The sequence below is a fragment of the Atta colombica genome, unplaced genomic scaffold (genome assembly GCF_001594045.1).
Source record: "Atta colombica isolate Treedump-2 unplaced genomic scaffold, Acol1.0 scaffold219, whole genome shotgun sequence".
Classification (NCBI taxonomy): Eukaryota; Metazoa; Arthropoda; class Insecta; order Hymenoptera; family Formicidae; genus Atta; species Atta colombica.
Window position 1 is genome coordinate 823353 of NW_017259315.1, and position 13396 is coordinate 836748.

Consider the following 13396-nt stretch of genomic DNA (forward strand, 5'->3'; position numbering starts at 1 on the left):
GACACTCACTCCTTTACTTAGTAAAATTTATTAAAAAATTAAATGCGGAACCTACGACAGATCCAGCTCGCGCTTATTGAAAATGAACGCGTTCAAGTCGATAAAGCGGTTAATCTGCCCAAACAAATAAACACGATTGGTTGTTCCTTATAGATCCAACCAATCACAATCAATCGCTCGGTGAGCAATCTATCTGCTTTGTCCAGCTTAAATGTGTCTGTTGTGTTGTGATCGCAGCTTGTCCTTAGGTCTGTTTTCTGTAGCTGAACTGTAGTGTACACTTTTGGAACTTGAAATAAGATAGGTATATATTTATTATTTGTTGAAAGTGAGAAAGAGAGTGCTAGTTCAATCTAGTGCAGGAACAAAAAATAGACTACTTGTCGCATCGCAGTGTTGAGGATTTCGTGGCTGACAGATTTCCTAACCTAAATAGTAGTGAATTTTAATGATTAACATCTCAGACGCGAGGCAGAGTAAAGCTTTTCTCTGCCAGATTTCTTTGTTTTATGCAAAGATGTGCCAAGTAAGCTTAATTTCGTTGATTTTTGAGCTGCAGGAAGCTTATCTAAATAATTACCAAATTCTCTTATTTTTAAGATAAAAACGTGACAATAATCCCTATTTTAAGTTAACTTTCTCGTTAAGAAACAATATAAGCGTGATTTTCGGGATGATCTTGCATTTGTCATCGATTGCATAACGAAACAACGCAAACATAACCTCAATATGCTGTCCGAAGTGGACGTGTTTATTAGCAATTACACGTTGGTTGATCCCGAGATCTATCAGCTGTGGGTCGACGGACATACTTGTGAGTGGAGGAAATAACAGCCTCCATTGATTTTATCTGCACGAAAAATTATTTGAATCTTTAAGTCTAATGGATGCTTTTTTCTAGCTAGTGACGCAGTTAACATTTTACATCAACGAGGAATTTGTCAGCAGACCAATGCGCCAATCGAACTGGTTGCATCTGACATCCTCGATCACTATCGTACCTATGCTTTGCTCGAGAAACTGCTTCACACTCCTACGAAACTCGCCAGTGAGCAGCTAGCCTTTCAAATCGAACCACAGACCAGTCAAATGCTCATAGAAATGTAAGAATATGCGTAATGCAACCTTCTAATCAAATTATCGAATTATAACTCAAAATATGAAAAATAATTGATAAAAGAAATTAGGACTAGTGGAAACCGATACTGTAAGCAGTGCAAAATATTTAATTTTAAACCATTGATGTTTCTAACAATGTTAACATTAAATTATTAAATAATGTATGTTTCAGCTACTTTCTAACTTTTATCAGCACAGAAATAAGAATGATCGCTGTAAATTCTTATGTATGTTAGATTGTGGGATTATTAACTCTTTAAAACCGATGCCAAAATTTGTAACAATTTGTTACTGACACTGGAGATCCAAGAGATTCATTTAATTTAATAGAAAAAAGCCTATATTTCCGCAAATATTGGCACATAAATTATATATTCCTAATAATACAATTTGCATTTAATTGGAATGTACTTGTCAAATGAAGTTAAAATAAAATGTTTTGATTCTTGGATTGGAATCTTCTTCAGTATAGAAATATAATACAAACTACAATGAAACTTTATATTTTATTTATTTTTGTAGCTACAAATATTACTATTTTATTTTATTTCCATGTAGTGTATATTGACTAAAAAAAATTAATTAATTTCTATTAATTTCAAGGAATCAAAATAACATTTAAAATATAATAATATAAAAAAGAATGAATATTAAGTATATTAACAAAAATAGTTTAAAAATTCATAGATGTAATATAAAGAAAGTTGAACTGTTTGACATTGTATTGTACGAAATGACAATTGTTACAAAAATCAATGTAAGAATTTAGAACTAAATAAGTTTTAAATATGATAACGTATTTTTTTTAATCTTAAAACTACTTCACAAAGAAAGCTAAATTAATTTTATCCATTAAAATCTTTGTTAGCCAAACAGTCATTACAATACAGTTGGTCCAATAGACCTACCATCAACTTCGTAGGAATATAATTGAATAGGTCCAATAAACTTACACCAACTCCAAAGTGTTAATAATTTCCTGATGCTGACATAAATAATTACTTATTTCAGGTATTACGAATTTGATGATGTCGTTATACGCGAGTTACTAGGAAAAAAGATAACATCCAAAAGTAGAAAGGATATGGACGAGGTAGCGGAAAAGACAGGAATTACGTTGAAGAGCTGTAGAAGACAGTACGACAATGTGAAAAGGGTATTTAAAACTGTCGAAGATTTGCCAGGCTCTCTTGCAACCAATATCAAACAACATTTCTTACTTTCTGAGGATCTTGCTAAGTATGTATCATATATAATTCCTTTTAGAAACTGTAGCTTGTGTGTTTATGAATGCACAATCCAATTATAATAAACATCATTTATATAACCAAACTGTTTTTAATTGCAGACGATACGCTGCAGTGGTGTTTATAGCATGCCTGCGATTTGAAATGAATAAAAGAAAATTACAGTTTTTAACGTTTCCTGATCTATATCATTGTGCTAATAGTATGATGTCGTCGTGGACATATCGATGTGTCGGATCCGAATATTTTGATACGGACTTGGACAGGGAATTCTTACAGGAATTATCAGAATGCAGAATTCTTCTAGAAAATGATAAACATCACAAACAGTATATTATATCATACATAAAATGACAAATTATGCTTTGTTATAAAAATTACAAAAATAACAGTATATATTGATATATTCCAGTTTAGTATGCCTTAAGCTCAAACCAATGCTTCTCGATCGATCTTATCAAGAACTGGATATAAACTTCCGTTCGTATTCGAGAGCGATTCTCTGTATTGGATGCAACTTGCATAGATCACGAGAATTGAGATTTTTCTTTTTGGAATTGGTGGAGAGATGTATTGAACCTTGGCGACAAGTCAATTGGACACATTCCGATCTACGGAATTTCTTAGCCGTCTATACACAATGTGCTCTTGACATGGATGTACTTAGGTAGGACTCGTAATAATTAATATTATGAATAAGATTTAAATATTAGGAATTTTAAGAAATATTAATTATTCAATGTTTATCACAGAGAAGGCGAATTAAGAGATGCATTTGAACGTTACATGACTGTAGTGACATGTTGTCTATTACGTATGTATCATACATAATTATCAATGAAAAAAATTAATATATATATATGTTAATAATATACAAGATGTTCCTTAAATCCACCAGTTTTGAAATACTTCCGATGAATTGAAAACAAAATATTTCTAATAAAAATGGTTTTTAATAAAGAATTAATTGCTTAAGAATAATTTCAAATTTGTTCATTTTCTAATAAAAAAAAGTGAACTTAAATTATATTTTTAAAATGGAACCATATATTTTTCTTTCCACATTCTTGTAATACATAAAAAGATAAATTCATCGGTATGCTTTAAGTATTGACGACAGATTCATGGATTATGTTATAAGTACATTAATTGAAACATCTTGAGATCAAATAATCAAAATGTATAATACTATCGAATTTGTCTTTTTATGTATAAACTATAGAAAGAAAAATATATAATTTGATTTAGAAAAATATAATTTGATTTCGATTTTTTTTATTAAAATGAACAATTTGAAATTTTTATGTAATTGATTCTTTATTAGAAATCAACAAATTTTTGTTGGGAATATTTTGTGTCAATTCATTGGAAGTATCTTAAAAATCGTGACGCGAGGATATATACACTTAGAAGGTATAAGTAAACAATAGGATTAATAATTTATGTATTACTAATATTTATTAATTTTCTGTAATAAATGATAGACAGATTTATGCATCTTATATGCTGCGTATAATTGTGCAGTTAGACATACATATGTAATAATGCATATTGCACTGTCAACATTTTCTTATTATTGCTATTTTTAATTGAATGTGCGCGATGTGAAATTCTACAAAGTGAAAGGCAGTTCGTATAAATATGGCAGTAGCTCGGTATATCTTTTTGTATTATAATTGGCCATATTCAGCAAAATGTTTATTTTGCAATAGTTGGAAGTTTCTTCGCTTATTGTGAGCTAGAATTATGTGTGCGTATGTGTATACACACACACACACCCACGCGCACATACACGCACACACACACACACGCGCGCGCGCGCGCCTTTAGATCAAAGAGTAATTCAATCTACGCGAAGTGCTTACTAAACGCCGATTTTTGCTGAACGTGGCCGTCATATATTCAATTGAAAGTTAACTTCAATTTATTCAAATCCAATATGAATATTAATAAAATAAATTAAATGTTTCAATTATTGCACATTCGTTGATGATAACAATTGGATATTTCAAATAAAATAGCACTATTTATATATTAAAATTTTGACTTATTCTTACTAATTCTTTCTTATATATATATTTACATTTATTATCGCATTGTCTAATAACATTATTAATATCGCATATATCAATGTACAGAATACACATCGCACATATTTCGTGCTAGTTTCAAGAAGCACATGCTTAACCTCATTTATACATTATAATCAGTGTACATCTCCAAATGTCCAAACATACTTTCTTGTAGAAAGAATTGTTACAAATAAAACTTATAAAATGGGGACGGTCCCATTAGTGCCCATATATGCGAAAGCATACATCCACTCACATCCGCTAGTAATTTTTTACCAATGAAAATATTTTAAATTGGCCAATTAACGATGTGCGCTATCGGAATCCTCCCAGATGAGATATCCAATGATAAGATGTCCAGTCTTCTATATAATATCAACACAATATTGGACGAGGTACACTGTGTACTGTAGAGGTGTGGCAGATGGGAATAGGAAAATTGGCGTGTCAGGAAAATCGTAAAAATATAATAATTTCACCTAAGTATTCATATACAATTGACTACTGTGTGACTCTTAACAATTTGTTAACGGCGTTCACTATGTCTTTGATCTGTGGCAAGGCCGCAATCTCCAGCGATTTCACATATGGCATAGGGGTGTCAACTCCCGTGATGCGAATGACAGGTGCGTCAAGATGATAAAAGGCTTCACCTGGAAAAAAAATAATTTTGTTACGCACTGTCGAGAATAAATAAATGAAAATAAAATCGATAAGAACCAATTTAAATTATATAGCTTTGAAATTGCACTTTACTAATCTTTTATGTATACAATGCGTTTAAAACTTAATTTTAATTTAAATTATATGTTAATTTAAACTATTACATGAATAACTCAAATAAGTAAAAAAAGCTTGAGAAAGAACCAATATGATCAAAACTAGATCTCTCTCTCTTGTTTAATAATATTTATATATAAATTCTAAATACATCTTTCAGTTATATAAACTGCGTGCCAGATTTGAAACGCAAATAAACTAAAGCTGAAATAACAAATTATACAGTATTCGATAAAGACCGTAACAATGTTTGAGGGTAGATTTCTGACATCATTTTGGTACAAAAATTCTAATACCAAAATATCGAGGTTTTAGTTGTTTTTGAATGATAAACACTTAAAGTTATCGAATCATACCGCCTAAAGTTCGCGCATTTAAATGTGATACAACGGAAAATCTAACCTAAGTTATATTAATGTTAATTCCTTGATTTAAATTGAATTTGGATTTCGACTTTGATATTTTATTATTTTTGAATTTCTGAGTTGTATGCGACTTTAATTTTTGTATCTTTTAATTACTAGTTGTTTGTAACATTATTAATGACTTCGTGCAAAAGTTCAAACATTTGTTTAAACATTTGTTTAACATGAAATTCATTTTATTAAAATAACTGAATTGAGCTCTTAACCTTTATTTGATTTGTAATGTGTTGTTTTTCTGATCTTATACAAATTAAACTGATCATCAATTTAATAATTATACTAATAAGTATCTTAAAACACTAAAAAAAACTTATTACGAAAAATATTATCCAAACCAGGGTAATATTTTATCTTAATTTAAACTATCTAAAGTTGATTTAAAATATAAATTCAATACAAGTGTAAAATAGAAAATAGATTATAGATTATAACAAGTTAAAGGCAAAAGGCTACGAGCCAAAAATTTTTTTTTGGCCTATAAAAATTGGAGATAAGTAAAAGTCTTAATAAATTAATTTTGAAATAACATGCCAGCTAACAACAACAACGTTTTGATCACGATCAAATCATTATCAATGTTTACAAAATATGTCTAAACGGTAAAAAACATAACATAAAGTCAATCGAAGATTAAACATGTTCTTCGCATTGAAAAACTATATAATTGTTGGTATCAATAAAATTAAGAAGGATCTTCATCTTGTTAGTTGAATGGAACAGTAATTATAGATTATAGGTTAAACGAAACATACTCTCGGCGATTCTTGCACTGACTTCCGCTCCAATGCCGCACTGTGGCCAACCCTGTTCAACTGTCAACAGGTGTTTCGTCTTCATCACAGACTGTATGATGGTGTCCATGTCCAACGGTCTGAGAGAACGTAGATTAATCACTTCGGCTTCGATTCCTTTTCCAGCAAGTTCATTGGCCGCTTCCAGAGCCTCCTCGACAGCTTTGGAGTGTGCTACCAATGTTACATGATTGCCCGCTCGTTCTATTTTGGCCTTGCCGATAGGTAAAACAAAGTCCTTGGATAAAGCTTCATCAGACATAGGATACTGTACACCATACAATATTTCATTCTCGAGCACCACCACTGGATCAGGATCTCGAATGGCTGCTTTAAGCAAACCCTTGGCGTCTTCGCTGTTATAGGGTGACACTACTTTTAAACCGGGACAATGACTATACCAGGCACCAAAACACTGCGAATGTTGAGCTCCTACACCTGCGGCAGCACCGTTGGGACCACGAAATACAATTGGCACATTGACTCTACCTGCAGACATGTAGAACGTCTTGGCAGCAGAGTTGATGATGTGATCGATTGCTTGCATCGAAAAATTAAACGTCATGAATTCACAGACTGGTCGCAGGCCGGCCTAGAAAATGAAATATACGTGTAAATAGAGGAATATATACTAATAAAAATGCAATAAATAAAACAAAGATTAACTTGTTACAATAACAAAGCTCAATAAAAATTATTCCACACATACCATAGCTGCTCCAACCGCGATGCCTGTGAAACCAGCCTCTGTGATCGGCGTGTCAATGACACGTTTGTCCCCATACTTCTTCCAGAGTCCCCGAGAAACTTTGTACGCACCATCATAGAGAGCTACTTCTTCGCCGAGAAGAAATACCTTTTCATCCCTTTCCATCTCCTCATCCAAGGCCGAGTTCAAAGCATCTCGCACGGTCATCTAGCAAATTCACAGGAATTTTTATGAAAGAACACCGAGATATAAGTGAATGACCTTTCATGTCCTTCAGATTTCTACTTCTTTGAATGATCGTACGCGAGAGAAAAGTTGAATCGGGAAGGGCAAAGGGAGAGCAAGGAAGAATTATCGATAAACGTGGAAATGTTCGCGGAGTTTCTGTGACATCCACAGAACCGTTTCTTTGTTTTTTGTTAATTTTAAACGGAATAAATCACCTGCTGTGCTGTTGCCCATTTAGATGTGGAAAACGAGCGGCGAACGACAGTTCTTACAGCGGTCTGAAAACAATGAAGCATCGTAGTAATCCAGACATTCGAATCTCTTCTTTTTTCGAGCAGGTCGCAATGTGATCCACTCCACTTACAGCAGTCATCCCGATTCTGTGTTCACGATGTTCTATTAACGAGACGAAATCAAAGCGGACAGATGAAAGAGGCTATAGTAAACGTGGAATAGGACATCGATTGCAACCGCTCGTTTTTTAGAATTCACGAAATCTTTTTACCATGAACATGTTAAGTCGTTGACGGAAATGTTTCTCGCGATGGGAATTTTTCTAAGAGCGATTTTTCTTCTCTTTCTCTTTCTGGAAGAATGAGTTGGGAGACGTTCGTGAAAAATCTTCGTCCGATACTAAAACCAAACGCAGATTACGTTAAGAGCCAAAGATGCGCACTACTCGGGATATGCAGAACGATTATAAAACGCACGAAGTCGCTGGTTCGAAAAGGTGCCACAGCAGCGTGTCGAACTAGCGTTCAAAGCCGAAGCGGCAAATGCGATATTTGCGATGATTGATAATACGAACTGAGTGAAACAGATCTTGCTTGCACTTTTTGCATCCAGCATCTTTCCTTTCTCTCTTTTCATCATTCAAATACATATTTATCTCCTTTTAAGTTTTGATTTCAAACAACGCGAACAGACCTATTGTTGAAGCTAGTTATTGGATAATTAGGCGATCGCATGATAGATGCGCAAACGTATTTCGTCTCGCAATTGCATCTAATAAACGCAAAGTAATTGAGACAGAAAATCTATTAGACGTTTTGCACTCAGCATCTTCGCTTTCAACGCTTAAATTTATCTCATTTTAAATTCAAAATTTTTTTCAAGCAACACGAACAAACCTAAAGTTGAGATTTGAATTCCTGTTTCAAACGCAACGAGTGCGTCTCATTGGAAGCTACAACAATAAAGGTGATACAGAGAGGAATTGGAGAGTGAATATCCCTGCCTTTTCCATATATCAAACCTCGTAGGATAATGCCTACATTTTTTGTGAATCTCTTCCATGCTATTACGTAGATTACAAGGTCGAATAATCAAAGTTGTTTATCCTTATCTAACTCACGTAATAGTATAGAAAAGAATCACAAAAATATTACTCTGAAACTCGGTACACCAAAAAAGGTCGGATGTCCACTGTCAGATTTCTCTTTAATGTGACATAGTGAATCATTATATCCTTGTTGTTTATTAACAAAGATGTTAAACAAAGATGAAATGATCATTGTTACATACTCAGCAAACACCAAGTTACATGTAACGTACATGTTAATTTCCCACTTAACAATATAACTGTAATGTAACATGTATGTTATATACAGAGTGGAACAGTAATTCTGTCCACTTAGAATATTTCCACTATTTTTAGAGATATAACATAATATATTTATTGAAGTATAACATCAAGAAAGATACAATATATTACTAATAGTTTTTCTATGGATGGAGATGCTTCGAAGATTTCAAGATTACCTTCATTTTTTTAAATGGAATTATATGATTTTTTACACAATGATTCCTCTAATTATTCTGCATATAAAAATATTAAGGTATACATACCGCAAAGGTATACATACAAAAAATTAGTACTTTACAAGACATTTTATATTTTATTGGCATCGCCAAAGTCAAGTCAAGGTCACATCGATTTTTTAAATAGAAGAAACCCCTATTTTGCATTCTAATAGCTTATTATAAGAGTTCTTCAAACATTATAACAAAATATTTTTTTATTAAGTACTTTTCGAGTTATGATGATCGACTTGGATGTTACAGTATCGCCGACGCATTTATACTCAAGGTCTAATCAACTAAAACCTCTTGAATTAAGAATTTTCTTCAGGATCATAATCTGATCAAAATATAAATAAATATTTGTCAAGATCAAGGTCATTAGAAATTGTTCCTCTTATTTTTATTTTTACGTAAGAATGGATTTTTAGTGTAATTTTTTTACAAATAATTTATACAAATACTTTACAAATAATATCCAGTACGAACATGGGAAGACGATTATAGTTTTGCATGTTATATTATTAGGGCAATACCATAGATCCAGATGTACAGTTAAAGTTCTTGTTATTTAGTGGAAAATCAAATTGCGCAGTTTCGACTTTCCACTAAATTAGCGTTTATCGTATCTGAATACACAGTATTGCAAAAACATTCTATTATTCGCGTAACGTTTCTTAAGTTCGTCTACTGGTAAATGTAGTTAAGATTCTTTCGAACTTATTCCCGTCAAAGAAAATAACAAATCTTTTTCATCGAATACTCCGTCAATCACTAATCTTATTTAAATAGTAAAGTACAATTTTAATTGTTAAATTCTTACCATAGAATATAAGTAAAAAGGTATGAAAAACTTCTTCTCAATGACAAGATATTGCCGCTTACGGAATTCAGTATGACGTGCGCTTATGTTTTACCTGATTCATATATTTTTCAATGATTCACGTACACATCATCACAGTGTGCATATGTGTGTGAAAATATAATAAGATTACGTTCTACTTTAACGCTGATAAGCGCGATCTGTGATACGCGTCTTAAATGCTTCTATATATATTACAAGTAGAAATAATGCATCCGAAAGGAATGTCAACCCGACATGTGTTTAATTGTGATCTATGTTACCATCTTTTGTTTAAAAACAAAATTTTTATCTGATTCCATCGCTTAACAGCAGTACATAACGCTCCTATGGATAAGTAATAATGTAAAATTGTAAAATTTATTTTACATGCAATTTTGTGATAGCAAAATACATATATATCATGAGATTAATGATACTATTTCGTAATTTAATGAAATTATTAATCAAGCGATCGAGTGATATTCTCTAACAAGGATCATCTCTACAAGTGGGAGTAGATTACTCATACATGTCATATCTTATCTCTTGATAGTGGTGGTAGATATTACTATGCTCTAAATAGGTGTGGTGTAGTATCTTGTTAAATCGAAGGGACAGCATATCTTACATAAATCGCGAATAAGTTTTCGATTTTCAAATAAGTTTAAATACCGTTTTTCTCAATACAATGATACATATTAATTAAAATACGAAGTGTCGATTCAGTGAACAATTCTACATTTCTTGTTCTTTTACAGCAACAAAATGATTGGTCGATTATATTTCTGGATTATTCTATTTGTTCTTAGTAAGAAGTTTATTATTTTAATTTATGAGATGTACAATTAATTTTGTTATATGTATATATTAATATTCGCAGTAAAAAGTTTCCAAAATTCTTCATATTAATTTTTGTAAACTTTTTATATAAAATTTATAATTCCTCAAAGTTTTTTAGATCTTTTGTTACTAATTATATAAAATACTGAACATTTTCCAAATGGATTGCTTAAGAAAATCTACGTTGTTCCCATAATTCTTATGTGTATAAATTCCAAAACATTTTTCATTCTATAATTTCTAAAGAAAACTTATAAAATCTGAAGAAATTTGAAGTATTTTTTATTTTAATAACTTCATAAATTAAAAATTAAATATATTATGAAATATATACTATATAAGAATCATGAGAATTTTTCTCATCAAATATCATTGAACATAAAAATTGTTCAAAATTAAATTGTGCAAATTAAAAATATAAAAAAATAATTTTATACATATCTTTTTTCTGTAACAGTTCAAACATTTATTATTATTAAATACATTAAAAATTGTTTCGATAATTAGTTTACAAAAAATTCGTTTGCTATTTTGAAGATAAAATTTTTTAGATATTTGGATGCTAAAAATGATGTTATAACCAAATCAGATTGAAATTGAGTTTAAATGCGTTTAAACTAAAAAATGACTTCTGTTAATTTTCTGTAATATTTGAAACTTTTTTATAAAAAAGATTAATGCTTATCTTACAATTCTATTTATCTAAAAATCTATATGAAACACCACAGATAATACATGATGTCCATTGGGCGTTCAGTCATTTAAAAGTTAAAATATGTTATATATAAATATAATTTAAAATATTATATTACTTATTATTATACATAATAAGATGTATAATAAGAGTAATTTTATAATTTTGTAAACAATACAGCTTAATTTTCGTTATACATATTATTTCAGGCGTTTTCGCACAAGAAAATACATATCGAAGTATTACATCAACACTTCGAGAATGTTATGAAAATAAATATCTTCTAGAGAAAAATAATAGATTGCCTCATACTTTAAATACATTAATTGCGATTCTCCAAAAAATCGAGAATATAGAAAACCAGAATATGGATTTACGAGCTTTAACTGTTGCAATTATGCACAGGTAAATAATGGTTCTCATGACAGCGTTAAATAAATTTCAAGGTTTGAGATTGCTAAAGTGCATAATTGATATTTATATTTTTAAAAATTGTAGATTTCGTCAAGATGGAATAGTAAAGAATCCAAATGTCGTCGAGCAGTCTGGTGTATTGCCATATAAAGCAGGTGTACAAGCTCAAAAATATGTACAAATAATTCGTTTTATTCCCGAGACAACTAGCCGGCTTCTTGACAATATAATAACCGACATTGAAAGGGTAACTTAATAAAAACTTATATTATTTAAAGTATTTTAAATATATTCCTGATTTTTTGCTGAAATTTTTTGCTGAAATTAAAATGAATAATAGCAAAATATTACTGAAACGTATATTAAAATCTGTATCAATTGATCCACTTTCTTATAATTATTTCGTTAAGAAATTGTTCACAATCTAATGTTCGTAACGTAATAATAGATAATTATTACTATTATTATTTATTATTGGGGACTACTGAAGATGGCTTGAATACAGCTGAAACGTTCAGTTTAATATTTTATGTAATAGATTAGTAGATACGATTGAAATATTGAAATGTATTTATGATATTCGCACCAATTACTGCATATTAATGCTCTTAAGTGCCCGTTTTTTATTCTATTTTTTTATTTGTGTTAATATTTCAAGAGCCAATTCGAATTAGTTTTTAATTATATGTTAATTAAGTTATTTTTAAATTACCTTTAATTGTGCGAAAGCCGCATAACAAATATTTGACAAAAATATGTAAATTTAAAAAGGCTGTAATATATAGTATGGTTTTAATATTAGGTATAGTAAAAAGAAATCCATTATTTTTCCATTCAATTTCATGCAAAAATAATGGATTTCTTTTTACTACACCTAATATTACATATTTTTTGATTGAAATTTTTTCATTGAATAATATATATTTTACATTTGCTAGATGTGGATGGATTCATCAACTAAAGGATTGATCATAACTTTTATCTCAATGGTGTTTATAAAAATTTTATGATATTATCGCTGATAACTTTACAAATATTATAAAAATTAAATGCAATGGAAAACTATTTTTAGGATTCGAATAGTACTTCAGCATGATTCAATGTTTAATTTTTCTGAATAAATCTATAAAAATGTTAAATATTTTTACATTATATTTTGTTATTTTTAATTACTCTTCATAAATTTTTATTAATTATCTTTAGAATTCATAGTTTAGTATTAAAAGTATTATTTATACTAAACTATATTTAACAATATTTTAATCATTTTTATTTCTCATTTCTACGATTTCATATTAATTTCAATGATTTTAGTGATTTATTTTCGGGATATCGATTATGTAACTTTTCTCTATAATGGAAATGTGTATAATGGAAAAGTAAACATTTTTTATGTATTTATATATATATGTATATACATATATATATATATA

At 30.1% G+C, this 13396-nt stretch overlaps 2 protein-coding genes across 4 annotated transcripts in view; one reads left to right on the top strand and one right to left on the bottom strand.

Annotated features, from left to right (window-relative positions):
- The first annotated feature begins 334 nt into the window (after positions 1 to 334).
- LOC108687860 (acidic fibroblast growth factor intracellular-binding protein) overlaps positions 335 to 13396 on the top strand; it is a 22420-nt gene continuing 9358 nt past the window's right edge. The window contains exons 1-9 of one of the 3 annotated variants that reach the window (XM_018193870.1): positions 354 to 526; positions 649 to 814; positions 902 to 1103; positions 2131 to 2358; positions 2468 to 2695; positions 2779 to 3033; positions 3119 to 3180; positions 11759 to 11954; positions 12048 to 12210. In XM_018193870.1, the coding sequence (XP_018049359.1) occupies positions 449 to 526; positions 649 to 814; positions 902 to 1103; positions 2131 to 2358; positions 2468 to 2695; positions 2779 to 3033; positions 3119 to 3180; positions 11759 to 11954; positions 12048 to 12210 (1578 nt within the window). In that variant the 5' untranslated portion in view covers positions 354 to 448. Of the gene's footprint in view, positions 527 to 600; positions 815 to 901; positions 1104 to 2130; positions 2359 to 2467; positions 2696 to 2778; positions 3034 to 3118; positions 3198 to 11758; positions 11955 to 12047; positions 12211 to 13396 lie in introns of those variants that run through there. The other 2 variants (XM_018193868.1, XM_018193869.1) reach the window with 2 other exon arrangements.
- Positions 4391 to 8049, bottom strand: LOC108687861 (pyruvate dehydrogenase E1 component subunit beta, mitochondrial). The gene is made up of 5 exons (XM_018193871.1): positions 7877 to 8049; positions 7587 to 7649; positions 7144 to 7350; positions 6396 to 7026; positions 4391 to 5091 (listed from the first exon to the last, which is right to left on the bottom strand). The coding sequence occupies exons 1-5, from the start codon at positions 7883 to 7885 to the stop codon at positions 4940 to 4942; spliced, it is 1062 nt and encodes a 353-aa protein (XP_018049360.1). The 5' UTR covers positions 7886 to 8049; the 3' UTR covers positions 4391 to 4939.